Below are 19,720 nucleotides of genomic sequence, written 5' to 3'. Positions count from 1 at the left end.
ACCTGGAGCCACATGGGGGTCCCAAAACATGGAGAGCCAAGATGTTGGATGTGGTGCTGGAAAACCTCATGCACCAACATGTTAAGGACACTACCAGAGTGCGTAGAGAGGATGAACCAGCAAGATTGGACCTTGTGTTCACCGTGGGCAGTTCAGACATTGAGGACATCACATATGAGAGTCCCCTAGGAGCTAGTAACCACGTGGTTCTGTGCTTTGAATACATAGTAGAGTTGCAAGTGGAGGGAGTAACAGGAATTGAATGGGAAAAGCCAGACTATAAAAGAGGGGACTACATAGGGAGATTGGTCGCAGAGCCAGGACCGAGTATGCACAGGTAACGAGGGAGGCCCAGCGACAGTATGAAAATAACATAGCATCGAAAATCAAGACTGACCCGAAACTGTTGTATAGCCACATCAGGAGGAAGAAAACAGTCAAAGACCAGGTGATCAGACTGAGGACAGAAGGTGGAGAACTCACAAGAAATGATCAGGAGGTATGTGAGGAGCTAAACAGGAGATTTAAGGAAGTTTTTACAGTAGAGACAGGAAGGGCTCTGGGAAGACAGCACAGAAGGGAACATCAAGAGGGAATATACCAACAAGTGTTGGATGACATACGAACAACCGAGGAGGAGGTGCAGAAGCTGCTTGATACCTCAAAGGCGATGGGACCGGACATCTCCCCGTGGGTCCTTAGAGAAGGAACAGAGATGCTGTGCATGCCCCTAACCACAATCTTCAACACGTCCCTTGAAACTGGGCAACTACATGAGAAATGGAAGACAGCAAATGTAGTCCCCATATGTAAGAAAGTAGGGGTGGGTTGACTGCATTTTCCTAGACTGCAGGAAGGCCTTTGATACAGTTCCCCACAAGAGATTAGTGCAGAAGCTGGAGGATCAGGCGCATATAACAGGAAGGGCACTGCAATGGATCAGGGAATACCTGACAGGGAGGCAACAACGAGTCATGGTACGTGAAGAGGTATCACAGTGGGCGCCTGTGACGAGTGGGGTCCCACAGGGGTCAGTTCTAGGACCAGTGTTATTTTTTATATATGCGAACGACATGATGGAAGGAATAGACTGAAGTGTCCCTATTTGCAGATGATGTGAAGCTGATGAGAAGAATTAAATCGGATTAGGATGAGGCAGGACTGCAAAGAGACCTGGACAGGCTGAACATGTGGTCCAGAAACTGGCTTCTCGAATTCAACCCTGCGAAATGCAAAGTCATGAAGATTGGGGAGGGGCAAAGAAGACCGCAGACAGAGTATAGGCTAGGTGGACAAAGACTACAGACCTCACTCAGGGAGAAAGACCTTGGGGTGACAATAACACCGAGCACGTCACCGGAGGCACACATCAACCAAATAACTGCTACAGCATACGGGCGCCTGGCAAACCTGAGAATAGCGTTCCGATACCTTAATAAGGAATCGTTCAAGACACTGTACACTATGGATGTTAGGCCCATACTGGAGTATGCAGCACCAGTCTGGAACCCACACCTGGTCAAGCACGTCAAGAAGTTAGAGAAAGTACATTGTTTGCAACAAGGCTAGTCCCAGAGCTCAGGGGAACGTCGTACGAGGAAAGGTTGAGGGAAATTGGACTGACGACACTGGAGGACAGAAGTGTCAGGGTAGACATGATAACGACATACAAGATACTGCGGGGAATAGACAAGGTGGACAGAGATAGGATGTTCCAGAGAGAGGACACAGAAACAAGGGAAACAACTGGAAGCTGAAGACTCAGACGAGTCACAGGGACGTTAGGAAGTATTTCTTCAGTCATAGAGTCGCCAGGAAGTGGAATAGCCTAGCAAGTGAAGTAGTGGAGGCAGGAACCATACATAGTTTTAAGGAGAGGTATGACAAAGCTCAGGAAGCAGAGAGAGAGAGAGGACCTAGTAGCGATCAGTAAAGAGGCGGGGCCAGGAGCTGAGCCTTGACCCCTGCAATGACAATTAGGTGAGTACAATTAGGTGACACACAAGTCGAAGCCGCAGCAGCCAGGATAAGGGCCCAAGAAGATGATGTAAATAAGCTGAAGCGAGTTACAGGGGTAATGCCCAGAGGAGACAGCATCTGAAGCTGGTGCACCCATACTGAACGAGGATCCCAAGGTATACGAAGGAGACATAAATTACGCTAAGACCCTATCAGCCCACCAAGCAGGGTCGAGGAATGAAGGAAGAGAGCAGGGATAGTGGTGAGGGACAGGGGAGAAGGTGGACAGGGGAAGAGGTCACATGCAGAGGCACGACCATGCCACCAAGAGCTACAAGAAAAAAAATAAGAGAGGAAAGCCGGAATGGTTGGATACACCAACAAGTGCTGGACACAATACATAAAACCGAGGAGGAGGTGATGAGGCTGCTAAGTGAACAAGATACCTCAAAGGTGGTGGAACCAGACATCATCTCTCTGTGGGTCCTCAGAGAGGGAGCAGAGGAAACAATTGGTGAAGAACCTAGAAACGAACGAGCTTATAAACGACATCCAGCACGTTTTAGGGAAGGAAAATCCTGTGTCACAAACCTACTTGGGTTTTACGCCAAGGTGACAGAAGATAATAGAGAGAGGGGGGGCTAGACTGCAGTTCCACACAAGAGATTAGTGTAGAAGTTAGAGGATCAGGCACTTATAACAGCAAAGGCACTGCACTGGATCAGAGAATTCCTTGCATAGGGGTAACAACGAGTCATGGTACGTGAAGAGGTGCCAGAGTGGGCGGCTGTGACTAGCGGGTTCCACAGGGGTCAATCATAAGACCGGTGCTGTTTCTGGTATATGTGAATGACATAACCAATCGAATGAAGATCAGGCAGGACTACGAAAAGACCTTGACAGGCTGCAAGCCTGATCCAGCAACTGGCTCTTGAAATTTAACCCTACCAAGCACAAAGTCATGAAGATTTGGGAAGGGCAAAGACGACAGCAGACAGACTACAGGCTAATAGCTGGAGAATACCTAGAGAGGGTTTCGGGAGTCAACGCACCCGCGGCCCGGTCAATAACCAGGCCTCATTGTAGCCAGGACTTGATTAACCAGGCTGTTACTACTGGCCGCACGTAAACCGACGTACGAAGCCAGCCCTGCTGATCAGGTATGTCCAGAGCCTTCTTGAAGACAGCCAGGGGTCTATTGGTAATCCCCCTTAAGTATGCTAGGAGGCAGTTTAGTAGTCTTGGGCCCTTGACACTTATTGTGTTCTTTCTTATCGTGCTAGTGGCGACCCTGCTTTTCACTGGGGAGGAAGTTTCATCATCTGCCGAGTCTTTTGCTTTCATTTTCGTGTATAAATTTGGTACTAATCCCTTCAGGATTTTCCAAGTGTATATAATCATGTATCTCTCACGCCTGCGTTCCAAAGAGTACAGGTCGAGGAACTTCAACCGTTCCCAGTAATCTGGGTGTTTTATCGCAGTTATGTGTGCCGTGAAGGTTCTCTGCACATTTTCTAGGTCAGCAATTTCACCTGCCTTGAAAGGTGCTGTTAGTGTGCAGCAATATTCCATCCTAGATAGAACAAGCGACCTGAAGAGTGTCATCATTGGCTTGTCATCCCTAGTTTTGAAGGTTCTCATTATCCATCCTGTCATTTTTCTAGCAGATGCGATTGATACATTGTTGTGGTCTTTGAAAGTGTAGTTGGAATTTGTTTTATTCTCCGATTTACTTTTAATTTCCTCATGTCTTCCATATCGGAATAATTGAAAATTCTCATCACTGAACTTCATATTGCTTTCTGCGACCCATTTCAAGATTTGGTTAATGTCCGTTTGGAGTCTTTCAGCGTCTTCAGTGTAGGACACTCATGCAAATTTGGGTGACATCTGGAAAGTAAAACACGGTGCTGTGACTTATGTCCCTGTCTATGTCAGATATTAGGAGGAGAAACAGGATAGGGGCGAGTACTGTGCCTTGTGGAACAGAGCTTTTTACAGTAGCCGCCTCGCACTTTACTCTGTTACTACTACTGTGTTCTATTTGTTTGGAAATTATAGATCCATCTACTAGCTTTTCCTGTTATTCTTCATAACGCATTTTGTGCGCTATTACACCATGGTCACACTTGTCGAAGGCTTTTGCAAAGTCTGCGTACAATACATCTGCGTTTTGTCTTCTTGAGCATCCAGGAGTTTGTCATAGTGGTCCAGTAGTTGGGACAGGCAGGAGCGACCTGCTCTAAACCCACGTTACCTTGCGTAACTGATGGGTATCTAGATGAGTGGCGATCTTGCTTCCTTGAACGTTTTCAAAGATTTTTATGGTATTGGATGTTAGTGTTACAGGTCTGTAGTTATTTACTATTGCTTTACTGCCACCTTTGTGGGGCTATGTCTGTTGTGTTTAGTAGCTGTGTTATGACCCCTGTGTCCATGCTCCCTCTTAACAGAATGTTAGAAGCACATGATAGGGGCTTCTTGCAGTTCTTGATGAACACGGAGTTCCACGAGTCTGGGCCTGGGGCACGTTATTTGTCGCCTTTTCGAAGTCATATGGTGTTAGGGTAAAATCAGATGGGTTTTAATTTACCAAATTCCGAGTCTCGCTCATAAAACATTCATTTAGGTTATCGACTCTCAGTCTGGTTATCAGCTCGCTAAAAACTGAGCCAAAGACTGCAAATCTCACTAAAGGAAAAAGATCTTGGGGTGAGTATATTACCGAGCACATCTGAGGCGCACATCAGCCAAATAACTGCTGCAGCATATGGGCGCCTGGCAAACCTAAGAATAGCGTTCCGACACCTCAGTAAGGAATCGTTCAAGACTCTGAACACCGAGTACATCAGGCGGCCCATAATAGAGTATGCAGCACAGTGTATACCACGGTGCTTCAATAAATATATCGTAACAGAGCAACTGACTGAGGTGTGGAAGACGACAAATGTAATCCTGATTTTAAAGAAAGGAGACAAACAAGTGGCGGCACTAAATTATAGTGTTCGCATCGCTATTGGGCCGTGCAGACGTTCTGCGCAGTAGCTCCTGATTGAGTTGGCTTTTGTGCAGTGTTGACGTGTACTTAGCTCTGTGAAGACCTGTTTGCGCGCTCTCTACGAACTGAAGCAAGATGCCCTCCATCGAGCAACTTTACCAACAGCTTAAGGAAGAATTGAGGATGGCGAAGTTGGAGATTCGGCGACTGACCGAGGAAAACAAGAAGATTCGTAGTAGTCCTCCTGTTTTGAGTCCTCAGGTCAAGAAGGGAAAGTGGTCAGTGGCTGGACAGCAGGGAACGAAGTTGACGATCAAGAAGACGAATGGAAAGGTAGAAACGATGAAGAAGAAAGAGACTGCCGTGGAAATTGTTGTGGAAACATCTAATACATTCTCAGTGCTACCCGACGAATGTGAGTCGACTACTGGGAACATCACGACGAACGACAACAAGGAAGGTAAGAATATTGTTGTTGTTGGGGATAGCCAAGTTAGGTATATGGATAGGGCGTTCTGCTTGAAGGAGAGGAGTAGGAGACAGAGAGTTTGCTTTCCTGGGGCTGGGATGGAGGATATTGTTAGCCGTCTGGATGACATCATGAGAGGTAATTGGAGCAATCCTATTATCTGTCTCAGTGCTGGAGGCAACGATGTCGGCAGACGTAGGAGTGAAGACCTGATTAGCAGGTATAGGTCATCAATAGAAATAATTAGGAGTAAGGGTGGGAACCCTGTCATATGTGGTATTTTGCCAAGGAGAGGAGTTGGAAATGAATGGTTGTCCGTGGCAATTGGTGTCAATTGCTGGCTGGACAAATACTGTAAGGAAAATGCGGTAACATTCATTGACAACTGGGACCTCTTCTATGGCAGAAATGACATGTATGCCAGGGATGGGGTTCACTTATCTAGGTCTGGGGTGGTAGCACTGGCAACTGCAGTGGAGGGAGCAGTTAGGACTTTAAACTAGGAATAGTTAGTGGTATGGGTTTTGGCAGGAAAACAGTGAAGTCCCAGTGTAGTAACATTACGAGTTCTAGGGGAACTGGTAATAAGCAGAACGAGGTAGATATTGAAAAGCCAGGGACTTTGGGTGATAAGGACAGTAATAGGTTTAGTAGAAAAACAGAAATGAGCAGGAAGGGTAAAGAGAAAGGAGAGTCTTTCAATGTTTATTATGCTAATTGCCGTAGTGCTAGGAATAAGATGGACGAGTTGAGATTAGTTGCTAGTGCAGGTAACATTGATGTATTTGCCTTAACTGAGACGTGGTTTAATTCAAAAAGTCGGGACATGCCTGCGGAATGCCATATTCAGGGTTTTAAATTGTTCCACGTAGATAGAAGTATCGGGAAGGGGGGTGGGGTGGCATTGTATGTCCGAGATCGCTTGAACTGTTGCATAAAAACGGTTATTAAGTCTGAAGTAACACATACAGAGTCTGTTTGGATAGAATTTTCAGAGGGCCATGAAAAACTGATTTTAGGAGTGATATACCGTCCCCCAAACTTAGATAGGGACCAAGGGAGACTACTATGGGAGGAAATTGTTAAGGCCACAAGGCACGATAATGTAGTAATTCTAGGAGACTTTAACTTTAGTCATATTGATTGGAATTTCTTGACTGGGAGTTTAGAATCATACGACTTCTTAGAAGTAGTTCAGGATTGTTTTTTGAAGCAGTTTGTGACAGAACCTACAAGGGGAAATAACCTGCTTGACTTAGTTATGGCAAACAATGAATCCCTTGTTAATAATTTAGAAATTTCAGAGGATCTGGGTGCTAGCGACCACAAATCAATTACATTTAGCATTGAATGGAAGTACGATAGTAGCGATAACTCAGTAACAGTCCCAGATTTTCGCTTAGCAGATTACGATGGGCTTAGAGAACACTTATCATCTGATGACTGGGATAACGAAGTGAGCTATCAATATGACAGTTTTCTGAACACTATACATGCTGCTCAAAGAACGTTTATCCCATATAAAGAAATTAGATCAAATAGAAATGACCCAAAATGGATGAATAATAGGGTCAAATATCTACTAGGGCATAAGAAAGGAATTTATAGGCGTATCAAAAGAGGTGAGGGTCATCTTATGAATCAGTATACTGACATTAAGAGGGCCATTGAAAAGGGGATAAGAAAAGCTAAAAGGGACTATGAAATTAAAGTTTCTAGGGATTCTAAAACTAACCCAAAAACTTTTTTCCAGGTATATAGAACAAAAGTTAGAGATAAGATAGGTCCCCTTAAAAATAACTATGGGCACCTTACTGACAAAGAGAATGAAATGTGCTCGATTTTTAATAATTATTTTCTCTCAGTTTTTACACAGGAAGACACTAACAATTTTCCAGTAATTAATTTTTATAGTGGGCTAGAAGATAAATTATGTAACATCACAGTCACTAGTGAAATGGTTGTGAAGCAGACAGACAGACTGAAGCAAAATAAGTCGCCGGGTCCTGATGAGGTTTTTTCAAGGGTTCTTAAGGAATGCAAAATGGAACTCTGTGAACCATTAACTAATATTTTTAATTTATCTCTTCAATCAGGTGTAGTGTCTGATATGAGGAAGATGGCTAATGTAATTCCTATTTTTAAAACAGGGGACAAGTCGTTATTTTCAAATTACAGCCCAATAAGCCTGACCTCAATTGTAGGCAAATTACTAGAGTCAATTATAGCTGAGATTATAAGAAGCCATCTTGATAAGCATAGCTTGATTAATGATACTCAGCATGGATTCACAAGAGGCCGGTCTTGTCTAACTAATTTATTAACTTTCTTCAGTAAAGCTTTTGAGGCTGTTGACCACGATAAAGAATTTGATATTATTTACTTAGATTTTAGTAAGGCATTTGATAGAGTTCCGCACCATAGACTGTTAAAGAAAGTGGCAGCTCATGGCATTGGGGGAAAAGTGCTCTCGTGGATCGAGTCATGGCTCACTGACAGGAAGCAGAGAGTGTCCATAAATGGGGTTAAATCCGAGTGGGGATCTGCAACAAGTGGCGTTCCACAGGGACCAGTCTTGGGCCCGTTGTTGTTTATAATATATATCAATGATCTTGATGAGGGAATTACTAGAGATATGAGCAAATTCGCCGATGACACAAAGATAGGTAGGATAATTGATTCAAACGTAGATGTTATGGAACTTCAGGAGGATTTAAACAAACTCCATTCTTGGTCAGAAGAGTGGCAGATGCAGTTCAATGTAGATAAATGCAAGGTTCTGAAGCTTGGGAGTGCCCATAACCCTAGTACTTATAAGTTAAATGATGTAGAACTTAGCCATACAGATTGGGAAAAGGACTTGGGGGTTATTGTGAGCAGCAACCTTAAACCAAAGCAGCAATGCCTAAGCGTACGTAATAAGGCAAATAGATTACTGGGATTTATATCAAGAAGTGTAAGCAACAGAAGTCCAGAGGTCATACTGCAGCTTTATACATCATTAGTAAGGCCTCACCTAGATTATGCAGCTCAGTTCTGGTCTCCATATTACAGAATGGACATAAATTCGTTAGAAAACATTCAGCGTAGGATGACTAAATTAATACATAGCATTAGAAATCTTCCTTATGAAGAAAGATTGAAGACTCTTAAGTTACATTCACTTGTTAGACGAAGAATAAGGGGAGACCTGATCGAAGTATATAAGTGGAAGATAGGTATTAATAAAGAGGATATTAATAAGGTCTTGAGGATGTCTCTCCAAGAGAGAACCCGCAGTAATGGATTTAAATTAGATAAGTTTAGATTTAGAAAGGACATAGGAAAGTATTGGTTTGGAAATAGGGTAGTTGATGAGTGGAACAGTCTACCTAGTTGGGTTATTGAGGCTGGGACTTTGGGGAGTTTCAAATTTAGGTTGGATAAGTACATGAGTGGGAGGAGTTGGATTTGAGTGGGACTTTCACATCAGAGCTTGTTTCTTGGGTGGCATTGAAAGTTGGGTTGGGCAAATGTTTTGTTAGTGGGATGAATTGTAAAGGATCTGCCTAGTATGGGCCAACAGGCCTCCTGCAGTGTTCCTTTTTTCTTATGTTCTTACTAGTGTCACTGACATGTATAGTGGGTAATGTTATGGAGAAGATTATCAGGAGAAGAGTGGTGGAACACCAGAAAGGAATTGATTCATACATGACAACCGACACGAAATGAAATCCTTCATCACAGTCCTATTAGAGTTCTATAACAAAGTAACATAATTAAGAGAGGAGAGAGATGGATGAGTAGGTTGCATCTTGATTATCAAATGGTATACAATACCGACAGGTTGGTAGATAAGACACATACGCAACACTTAGGCAACTTTAGATAAAGTTGCCTTCATGTTGCCTATGTGTCTTATCTACCAGGCTGCATCTTCTTGGACTGTGAGAAGGCTTTCAACACAGTACCACATAAGAGACTGGATGAAAAATTGAAGGAGGAGGCAGGAATAGGGAAAGCACTGCTGTGGATCAGGGAATACCCAACAGGAAGGAAACAACGTGTGTTGATACGAGACAAGATGTCAATATGGATGCACGTGTCGAGTGGGGTTCCACAAAGGTCAGTTCTAGGTCCGGCAATGTTTCTTGTATATGTGAATAGCATCACAGAAGGAATACTTTCAGAGGTGTCCCTGTTCACAGACCATGTGATGGAAAGTAGAAGCAGACGAGGATCAGGTAAGCCTACAAGGAGATCTGGACAGGCTGCAAACCTAGTCCGACAAATGGCTTCTGGAGTTTAACCCCAGCAAGTGCAAAGGTATGAAACTTGGGGAAAAACAAAGAAGACCGTAGATTGAGTACAGCCTAAGAAGTTAGAGGCTGCAAAACTCACTCAAAGAAAGGGATCTTGGGGTGATCATACCGAGCACATTTCCTGAGGGGCATATCAACCAAATAGCTGCTGGAGCATACGAGCGCATGGCAAACCTGAGAGTAGCTTTTAGACATCTTAGATGTCTAAAAGGAGTCATTCTCGACACTATACATCGTGTACGTCATACCCATATTGGAGCATGTAGCACCAGTATGGAACCCATACCTGGCTAAGCAAGTTAAGAAATTAGAGAAAGTGCGAAAGTTTGCAACAAAACTAGTCCCAGAGTTAAAGGTATGTCCAATGAAGAGAGGTTAAGGAAAATCGACTTGACATTGGCGGACAGAAGGGATAGGGGAGACATGATAACGATGAATAGGTAGATAAGGACAGAATGTTTCAGAGATGGGACACACCAACAACGGGTCATAGATGGTAGTTAAAAACTCAAATGAGTCACACTGATGTTTGGAAGTATTTCTTCAGTCATAGAACTGTCAGGAAGTGGAATAATCTGGAGAATGATGTAGTGGAGGCTTGATCCATACATAGCTTGAAGAAGAGATACGATAAAGCTCATTGAGAAGGGAGAGAGTAGACGTATAGAGACCTATAGTAGCGACCAAAGAAGAGGCAGAGCCAGGAGTTGTGATGTGATTCCTGTAACCACAAGTAAGTTAGTACAGAGGTGTGTGTACACGCACAAGCATAATCGACAAGAACCTTTGACAAACAGTAACTAACACAGTATGGGAAAAAAAAATTTTGTATCGTCCCATCAGTAGTCAATATAGTAAAATAGCTGAAAAAAAATGGGCTCCATGCCATAAGTGGGAAATGAAAATTGTGATGGCCTCCAGATTTTCCCTACTAGTATTGTGTTGTGAAGGCCAGGTTCATGCTGGTATTGTGTAGTGAAGGTCAGGTTCATGCTGGTATTGTGTAGTGAAGGTCAGGTTCATGCTGGTATTGTGTAGTGAAGGCCAGGTTCATGCTGGTATTGTGTAGTGAAGGCCAGGTTCATGCTGGTATTGTGTAGTGAAGGCCAGGCTCATGCTGGTATTGTGTAGTGAAGGTCAGGTTCATGCTGGTATTGTGTAGTGAAGGCTAGGCTCATGCTGGTATTGTGTAGTGAAGGTCAGGTTCATGCTGGTATTGTGTAGTGAAGGTCAGGTTCATGCTGGTATTGTGTAGTGAAGGTCAGGTTCATGTTGGTATTGTGTAGTGAAGGCCAGGTTCATGCTGGTATTGTGTAGTGAAGGCCAGGTTCATGCTGGTATTGTGTAGTGAAGGCTAGGCTCATGCTGGTATTGTGTAGTGAAGGTCAGGTTCATGCTGGTATTGTGTAGTGAAGGCCAGGTTCATGCTGGTATTGTGTAGTGAAGGTCAGGTTCATGCTGGTATTGTGTAGTGAAGGCCAGGTTCATGCTGGTATTGTGTAGTGAAGGCCAGGTTCATGCTGGTATTGTGTAGTGAAGGCTAGGCTCATGCTGGTATTGTGTAGTGAAGGTCAGGTTCATGCTGGTATTGTGTAGTGAAGGCCAGGTTCATGCTGGTATTGTGTAGTGAAGGTCAGGTTCCTGCTGGTATTGTGTAGTGAAGGCCAGGTTCATGCTGGTATTGTGTAGTGAAGGTCAGGTTCATGCTGGTATTGTGTAGTGAAGGTCAGGTTCATGCTGGTATTGTGTAGTGAAGGTCAGGTTCATGCTGGTATTGTGTAGTGAAGGTCAGGTTCATGCTGGTATTGTGTAGTGAAGGCCAGGTTCATGCTGGTATTGTGTAGTGAAGGCCAGGTTCATGCTGGTATTGTGTAGTGAAGGTCAGGTTCATGCTGGTATTGTGTAGTGAAGGTCAGGTTCATGCTGGTATTGTGTAGTGAAGGTCAGGTTCATGCTGGTATTGTGTAGTGAAGGTCAGGTTTATGCTGGTATTGTGTAGTGAAGGTCAGGTTCATGCTGGTATTGTGTAGTGAAGGTCAGGTTCATGCTGGTATTGTGTAGTGAAGGTCAGGTTCATGCTGGTATTGTGTAGTGAAGGTCAGGTTCATGCTGGTATTGTGTAGTGAAGGTCAGGTTTATGCTGGTATTGTGTAGTGAAGGTCAGGTTCATGCTGGTATTGTGTAGTGAAGGCCAGGTTCATGCTGGTATTGTGTAGTGAAGGTCAGGTTCATGCTGGTATTGTGTAGTGAAGGTCAGGTTCATGCTGGTATTGTGTAGTGAAGGTCAGGTTCATGCTGGTATTGTGTAGTGAAGGTCAGGTTCATGCTGGTATTGTGTAGTGAAGGCCAGGTTCATGCTGGTATTGTGTAGTGAAGGTCAGGTTCATGCTGGTATTGTGTAGTGAAGGTCAGGTTTATGCTGGTATTGTTAAGTGAAGGCCAGGTTCATGCTGGTATTGTGTAGTGAAGGTCAGGTTCATGCTCGTATTGTGTAGTGAAGGTCAGGTTCATGCTGGTATTGTGTAGTGAAGGCCAGGTTCATGCTGGTATTGTGTAGTGAAGGTCAGGTTCATGCTGGTATTGTGTAGTGAAGGCCAGGTTCATGCTGGTATTGTGTTGTGAAGGCCAGGTTCATGCTGGTATTGTGTAGTGAAGGTCAGGTTCATGCTGGTATTGTGTAGTGAAGGTCAGGTTTATGCTGGTATTGTGTAGTGAAGGTCAGGTTCATGCTGGTATTGTGTAGTGAAGGTCAGGTTCATGCTGGTATTGTGTAGTGAAGGCCAGGTTCATGCTGGTATTGTGTAGTGAAGGCCAGGTTTATGCTGGTATTGTGCTTTGAAGGCCAGGTTCATGCTGGTATTGTGTATTGAAGGCCAGGTTCATGCTGGTATTGTCTTGTGAAGGTCAGGTTCATGCTGGTATTGTGTAGTGAAGGCCAGGTTCATGCTGGTATTGTGTAGTGAAGGCCAGGTTCATGCTGGTATTGTTAAGTGAAGGCCAGGTTCATGCTGGTATTGTGTTGTGAAGACCAGGTTCATGCTGGTATTGTGTAGTGAAGGTCAGGTTCATGCTGGTATTGTGTAGTGAAGGTCAGGTTCATGCTGGTATTGTGTAGTGAAGGCCAGGTTCATGCTGGTATTGTGTAGTGAAGGCCAGGTTCATGCTGGTATTGTGTAGTGAAGGCCAGGTTCATGCTGGTATTGTGTAGTGAAGGCCAGGCTCATGCTGGTATTGTGTAGTGAAGGCCAGGTTCATGCTGGTATTGTGTTGTGAAGGTCAGGTTCATGCTGGTATTGTGTAGTGAAGGTCAGGTTCATGCTGGTATTGTGTTGTGAAGGTCAGGTTCATGCTGGTATTGTGTAGTGAAGGCCAGGTTCATGCTGGTATTGTGTAGTGAAGGTCAGGTTCATGCTGGTATTGTGTAGTGAAGGCCAGGTTCATGCTGGTATTGTGTAGTGAAGGTCAGGTTCATGCTGGTATTGTGTAGTGAAGGCCAGGTTCATGCTGGTATTGTGTATTGAAGGCCAGGTTCATGCTGGTATTGTCTTGTGAAGGTCAGGTTCATGCTGGTATTGTGTAGTGAAGGTCAGGTTCATGCTGGTATTGTGTAGTGAAGGTCAGGTTCATGCTGGTATTGTGTAGTGAAGGCCAGGTTCATGCTGGCATTGTGTAGTGAAGGCCAGGTTCATGCTGGTATTGTGTAGTGAAGGTCAGGTTCATGCTGGTATTGTGTAGTGAAGGCCAGGTTCATGCTGGTATTGTGTAGTGAAGGCCAGGTTTATGCTGGTATTGTGCTTTGAAGGCCAGGTTCATGCTGGTATTGTGTAGTGAAGGCCAAGTTCATGCTGGTATTGTGTAGTGAAGGTCAGGTTCATGCTGGTATTGTGTAGTGAAGGCCAGGTTCATGCTGGTATTGTGTAGTGAAGGCCAGGTTCATGCTGGTATTGTGTAGTGAAGGCCAGGTTTATGCTGGTATTGTGTTTTGAAGGCCAGGTTCATGCTGGTATTGTGTAGTGAAGGCCAGGTTCATGCTGGTATTGTGTAGTGAAGGCCAGGTTCATGCTGGTATTGTGTAGTGAAGGCCAGGTTCATGCTGGTATTGTTAAGTGAAGGCCAGGTTCATGCTGGTATTGTGTAGTGAAGGCCAGGTTCATGCTGGTATTGTTAAGTGAAGGCCAGGTTCATGCTGGTATTGTGTAGTGAAGGTCAGGTTCATGCTGGTATTGTGTAGTGAAGGCCAGGTTCATGCTGGTATTGTGTAGTGAAGGTCAGGTTTATGCTGGTATTGTGTAGTGAAGGTCACGTTCATGCTGGTATTGTGTGCCATAAGACCCAAGATGCCAGTATTATTGAATAAATCGAAATATATATAAATATTTAGTAACATAATATTTCTTCTGTTGAACTTCCAAATATTAATGAAGATGTATTCCATAAGTTGGATGACACTTAATATTAAGTTTAGTCTGAGGTGGAACAAATTTACATAAATTCAGAAATATTTGGAATCGTTGGGATCAGGTCAGTTACTGTACGATGCCTGTTGTGTCCTTTTTCAAACTTTCAACTTAATGGTCATTAACAGAAACTCTGGTCCTCATTATCATCTATGTCAAGCTCAATTTACCTAATTTGCTAAATAAATTGCTTCACAAATAGTAACTTGAGAATGTCTCTTCTGATCGGTATCGAACTGTTATACTTATTTATCTTCACTGAAAATTCTTTTTATTTATTTTGTACTGTATGGGCACCAATTTGCCCTTATTCACTTATTAAGCTTTTTTTCTGACAAGATTTTATTAAATAGAAAATAGAATATTTGGTTTAACAGGACAATAAATAATTTTAAACATAATAAGTTTTTTGACGTTTTTAAGTTCAACGATCAAAGACGTTCTTATTTTTGGAACATTCATCAAAATTTTCTTTCCTTTTTCCAAAACTTTGCTTATTACTCGAGAACGACTAATTTGATCATCTTCAACATTAACGCAGTTGTACTGTATGTTGGTTAAGATTCAAGGGGAAGTTGCATTCTGAGTGTTGTGTGAACAATGTTAGAGAGATCATTCCCAGATTTTGTTACCTTGTGATCAGTGTAGTTAGGTTCCGGTGGTCGTGTATCCCACACAGAAGAAGGTTGGTGTTGTTAATGGAGTGTGTAGATACCATTTCGTTATTTTTAATCTCAAAATGGAATAGCATTATTTTACATTAATGAATTATTTTGCTTTGATGCTAACGAGAGGCTCTTGATTCAAGTAACTGGACTTATTCTTCCTTATTTAACTCTGCTGATTTAGCGTTTTAGCCTTATTAAAACAGAAGACTTATGGACGGCATCACTCTCAATGGTTGAAGTTTATTTTGATTTTAGGCTGTGTAGTTGAACATTTTGTTGTATTCTGTGTAATTATTGGTGAATGACTGACTCCTAGTTAACTTAAACACTTACTAATTACTGCATTGTTTTCCTCAAAAGAAGCTTCGTGTTGATTTTTAGGTCGTATAAGCATTAATTTGCTCGTTCATTAATCAAACTGGTTTCTGTGAAGTAAATGGAGAATTTTTATTTTGATCAGAAACAACTTACAATGATTCACTTTACTAGATTATCCAAGTAAAATTTCACATAATATATATTGTCAAGTGTCTTACATCTTTGTGATCAGCAGACAACTGTAGTTTTTTTAAGTATGTAAATCTTGAATATACATTAATTATTTTCCAGCTTACTATCTTACATACTTAATTAAACTCTGGTCAGTCTTATTTAGAAGAAAAGATCGGATTTAGTAATGCCTAGGTAAATCGCAGTTTACTTCTTCTTATGGCAGACATTGGAAAATTGAAATACTGCTTTCCAGGTGACGACTTCTGAGTGTTACATTCGCTAAGCTTCACCTCCTCCGAGACCATCGACTTCTGAGTGTTACATTCGCTAAGCTTCACCTCCTCCGAGACCATCGACTTCTGAGTGTTACATTCGCTAAGCTTCACCTCCTCCGAGACCATCGACTTCTGAGTGTTACATTCGCTAACCTTCACCTCCTCCGAGACCATCGACTTCTGAGTGTTACATTCGGCCATAACGTGATAATGCGTCTTCTGAGCGGTTCCAGTATAATGTGTCTGTGCAGTATAGTATAACAATCTCACTGGAAGGTTACAATTGGATTTGGGCTGTGTATGTCCTAATTTAACATTATTATTGAAGAAATTTGGATATTAGCTTCCACATGATGATTTATGAATGCCTTATCTGATTCCCTTCAAATATTAACTGTACTCGACACTTAAGCCTCTCTCTGAAGTGTTCCAGTTATGTGCACTGAGGCCCACGGGACTTGGGTTATGGAACATGGGGATATCTTTCTCGGATCGCTAAACGATGGAAGTACATCTAATTCACTATTCAAATAAACTCACCCCTCTGCCCACCATGCCAACCATTCCAGTCCATGAGCCGTCCGCTAGTTTGACGCCCCACGACCCGTCACTAGGCCGCACATACGTGTACCTGGCCAGGCAGAGTCATGGAGTCAGTACAGTATGGAAAAAAATACTTATTAAATACGCAAACTTGGAAAAAGGTAAATTATTTTCTGTGGTACAAGTTTATTTGCCATACAGTATTTTTACAATATATTTTTTAATGACACATAAAGCTGAATGTAATAGAACTGTAATAAAGCATTAACAGTAAAGAATTATTAGACCAAATTTAGTTTTTTCAAAATTACTAATAAAAGACTAGATATTCCAACAACACGTACGTGAAGTTCATAACACTGGCGAGTATCTCCAGCAAGTTTACCATTGGACCTGTGAATAACGAGTTGCTGGAGCTGATGTCTGGATCTTTTACTAAAGCAATGTGAGGTTCAAATTCTTCAGCTGCCACAATCAGCCTAGGGCCATTATAAAGCCTAGAAAAAAGCAACTATATTTAAATTTTAATTTAAAATCATATATATATATATATATATATATATATATATATATATATATATATATATATATATATATATATATATATATATATATATATATATATATATATGCGCGGGCGCGCGCATATATAAACAAAAAAGACTTGACTTAAGAAATCGTAATGACACGATTGCAAATAAACCATACCCCCGGCCGGGATTGAACCCGCGGTCATAGAGTCTCAAAACTCCAGCCCGTCGCGCTAGCCACTAGACCAGCTAGCCACAATAAGATTCATCCAACTAGGTATATTTCTACACCATAGAGTTCGTCACGGCCACGCTAGCTGGAGATTCGTCTGTAAAAACTTGCATTTGTGGTCACAGAGGTGCCTGTGCTAACTTTCCTATGGTGTAGAAATATACCTAGTTGGATGAATCTTATTGTGGCTAGCTGGTCTAGTGGCTAGCGCGACGGGCTGGAGTTTTGAGACTCTATGACCGCGGGTTCAATCCCGGCCGGGGGTATGGTTTAAACAAAAAAGTCCCACCTCTGGAACTGACTGGAGTCCCACTTCCTAAGAGAAGAGAATATACGTTCTTCAGACAAACTCATTATGTTTATCCCCAATGTTTGAGTGTTGTCTTGTCTTACCTTCCCCTATACTTTATGCTTATTTTTTTATTTGAAAACAAAATTCATTAAAAAAGATACATTGAGAATATAATACATTGCATCACAGAGCCTTTACCTCAAATACTTCATGCAGTTCACCGGCGGTGGGCCATATGTCCCAGGATAGTGGCCATATGTCCCAGGATAGTGCAAACATTTCCTCTCTGGAGAGCAACACTGAGTCTTCGAAAAAGGAAGCTGGTTGCTCTGGGGTCCTTGGTTTCTCTGATGAGTTTGTCAGATAACTCTTCAAAGAATCTTAGAGCACACTTGCCCATGCTTCGAGGGTTTTCGACCCTACTGGGACTAAATCATTGTTTATCTTCTGGGTCTCCATCAAACTGGCAGAATTACCCCCCCCCCTCGGGCTTCAGAGCATGGTAGAGGCATAGTTGTATTTTCACACAATTTGCTTATCATCCTTCCAGGGTAACATGGTAACTCCATCTGGACGCTTATATCTTCCGTCAGTCCTCTGTATCTGAGGTTGCCGTTATTCTAGGCAACGGACTGTGGCGAGATTTCGATTGATGATGACATTCACCCCTCAGTGTCCGTCATACTTCCCTTCCAACGTTTGACAATAGTGACTGGAGTCAAAATTTATTAGCTGACGCCCTGCCGCAAATCTACCTATGTTCGGTGAGTATGGGGGAGGATAGATGAAGAGCTACTCCAGTCCGAATTGCCTATGGATCCAGGAGAGTGCCCAAGGAGGAATTAGGAACAGCTACAAGGTAAGTTGAATGTGGTGCCTTCCTCACTAGCAGACGAGCTATGTCCTTTCCTGATGCATTGGATAGCATTGTTTGGGCGATTTTATTCAAGTTTAGAACATTTTACAGCATGAACTTCAGAATGAAGTTGTGCTCTCTCTGTTTTGGACTGACAAAGGATGGAGACCATCGCAAAATTAGGCTAGCTCAGGGAGGATAGACACCAGGAAAGAAAACAGAAGGCATTATGGGTATCAAGGTTGCCGATCCTATTTCCTGCCATTTGAGGTGAGAGATTATTTTTTCCAACATCTCACCAACAATTTTAGCCCCAAGAGAAGCACCAAGAAGTTTACAAGGAATAAAATCAACGACTGCCTCTTTCCAGGGCAACTGTGATTTGTTCAATTCTGTGCTTACTGGAGGACACTAGCTTCCATTTCGAGGGGATTAGAGAGAGGCCTATATTCTCCCCTTGCTCTTAGATAATTCTGACGTTCTTTAGAAGGGATACTGTGGTGCTATCATCCAAGAATCTGATATTAAGCTCACTGTTGAGGTCCTGTGAACCTTTTGATGGCCGCCGAACAGAAAAGAAAATGTCGAAAATGGTATAAAATACCGACAGGTTGATGAATAAGATATGTGGGACAGTTGGGTATCTTTGTAAGTTGAAATATTTCGCCTACACGGTAGGTTTCGTTAGTCAAATACAGAGTATAGGTGGAAGGCAGCAAAAGTGACGAGGTAAAGATGAAATAATCATTCCATCAACTTTGTAAAAATAACTGGAGGTTGCCAGTCCCTCAGCCTGGAGAAGAATTCAACTCCATCAAGCTGAACCTCGTCACTTCTGTTGCCTTCAGCCTATACTGTATTAGAGCACAAGACCTTCACCATTATATAGTTGAGTGCCCAGCTGACGGACTTTCGGTCGTGTAGAATAAGGAACTCGAAACTATCTAATTACTTTATCTACTCTGGTGAGCTTGAGGATATCCTCATCGTCCACCGTGAATTTGCCAGCACTCATTAGCAGTTGAAGGATGCTGAAGATTAATGGAAATGTATAGTGTATTTTAATGTTGATACTGAGTGGACTATACACTGATTGAATGGGTAATATATGCGAAGAAACTTCAATATTTTTAGTATACTTTAGAATCTCATCAGGCTCTGTTAAATGAATTGAAAGGAAACCAATATAAATAAAAACTTAGGGGCGTCTGTGAAGGTATAACGGACCTTTTGTTCCTAGCTGAAGCAAATGTTCCTAGCTGAAGCAAATGTTCCTAGCTGAAGCAAATGTTCCTAACTGAAGCAAATGTTCCTAGCTGAAGCAAATGTTCCTAGCTGAAGCAAATGTTCCTAGCTGAAGCAAATGTTCCTAGCTGAAGCAAATGTTCCTAGCTGAAGCAAATGTTCCTAGCTGAAGCAAATGTTCCTAGCTGAAGCAAATGTTCCTAACTGAAGCAAATGTTCCTAGCTGAAGCAAATGTTCCTAGCTGAAGCAAATGTTCCTAGCTGAAGCAAATGTTCCTAGCTGAAGCAAATGTTCCTAGCTGAAGCAAATGTTCCTAGCTGAAGTGGCACACTGCAGTATTCCGTAAAAGATGAGGTTTATATTTCAGATCTATTGCCTAGATCCCGCTACCTGTCTCGCTGA

The 19,720-nt window shown here is 42.6% G+C and overlaps 1 protein-coding gene across 1 annotated transcript in view; it reads right to left on the bottom strand.

Annotated features, from left to right (window-relative positions):
- The window catches only part of LOC128702061 (glutamate receptor ionotropic, delta-2-like), a 141,761-nt gene that overhangs the window by 52,917 nt on the left and 69,124 nt on the right, over window positions 1-19,720 (bottom strand). Inside the window, exons 7-8 of the mRNA XM_070101511.1 lie at window positions 16,507-16,659; window positions 16,160-16,250 (exon numbers count right to left, since the gene is read on the bottom strand). Of these exons, the coding sequence (XP_069957612.1) occupies window positions 16,160-16,250; window positions 16,507-16,659 (244 nt within the window). The remainder of the gene's footprint in view (window positions 1-16,159; window positions 16,251-16,506; window positions 16,660-19,720) is intronic.

This window comes from Cherax quadricarinatus, chromosome 77 (genome assembly GCF_038502225.1).
Source record: "Cherax quadricarinatus isolate ZL_2023a chromosome 77, ASM3850222v1, whole genome shotgun sequence".
Taxonomy (NCBI): Eukaryota; Metazoa; Arthropoda; class Malacostraca; order Decapoda; family Parastacidae; genus Cherax; species Cherax quadricarinatus.
The sequence above is the reverse complement of the archived record's forward strand: the minus strand, read 5'-3'. Positions and strand labels throughout refer to the sequence as shown.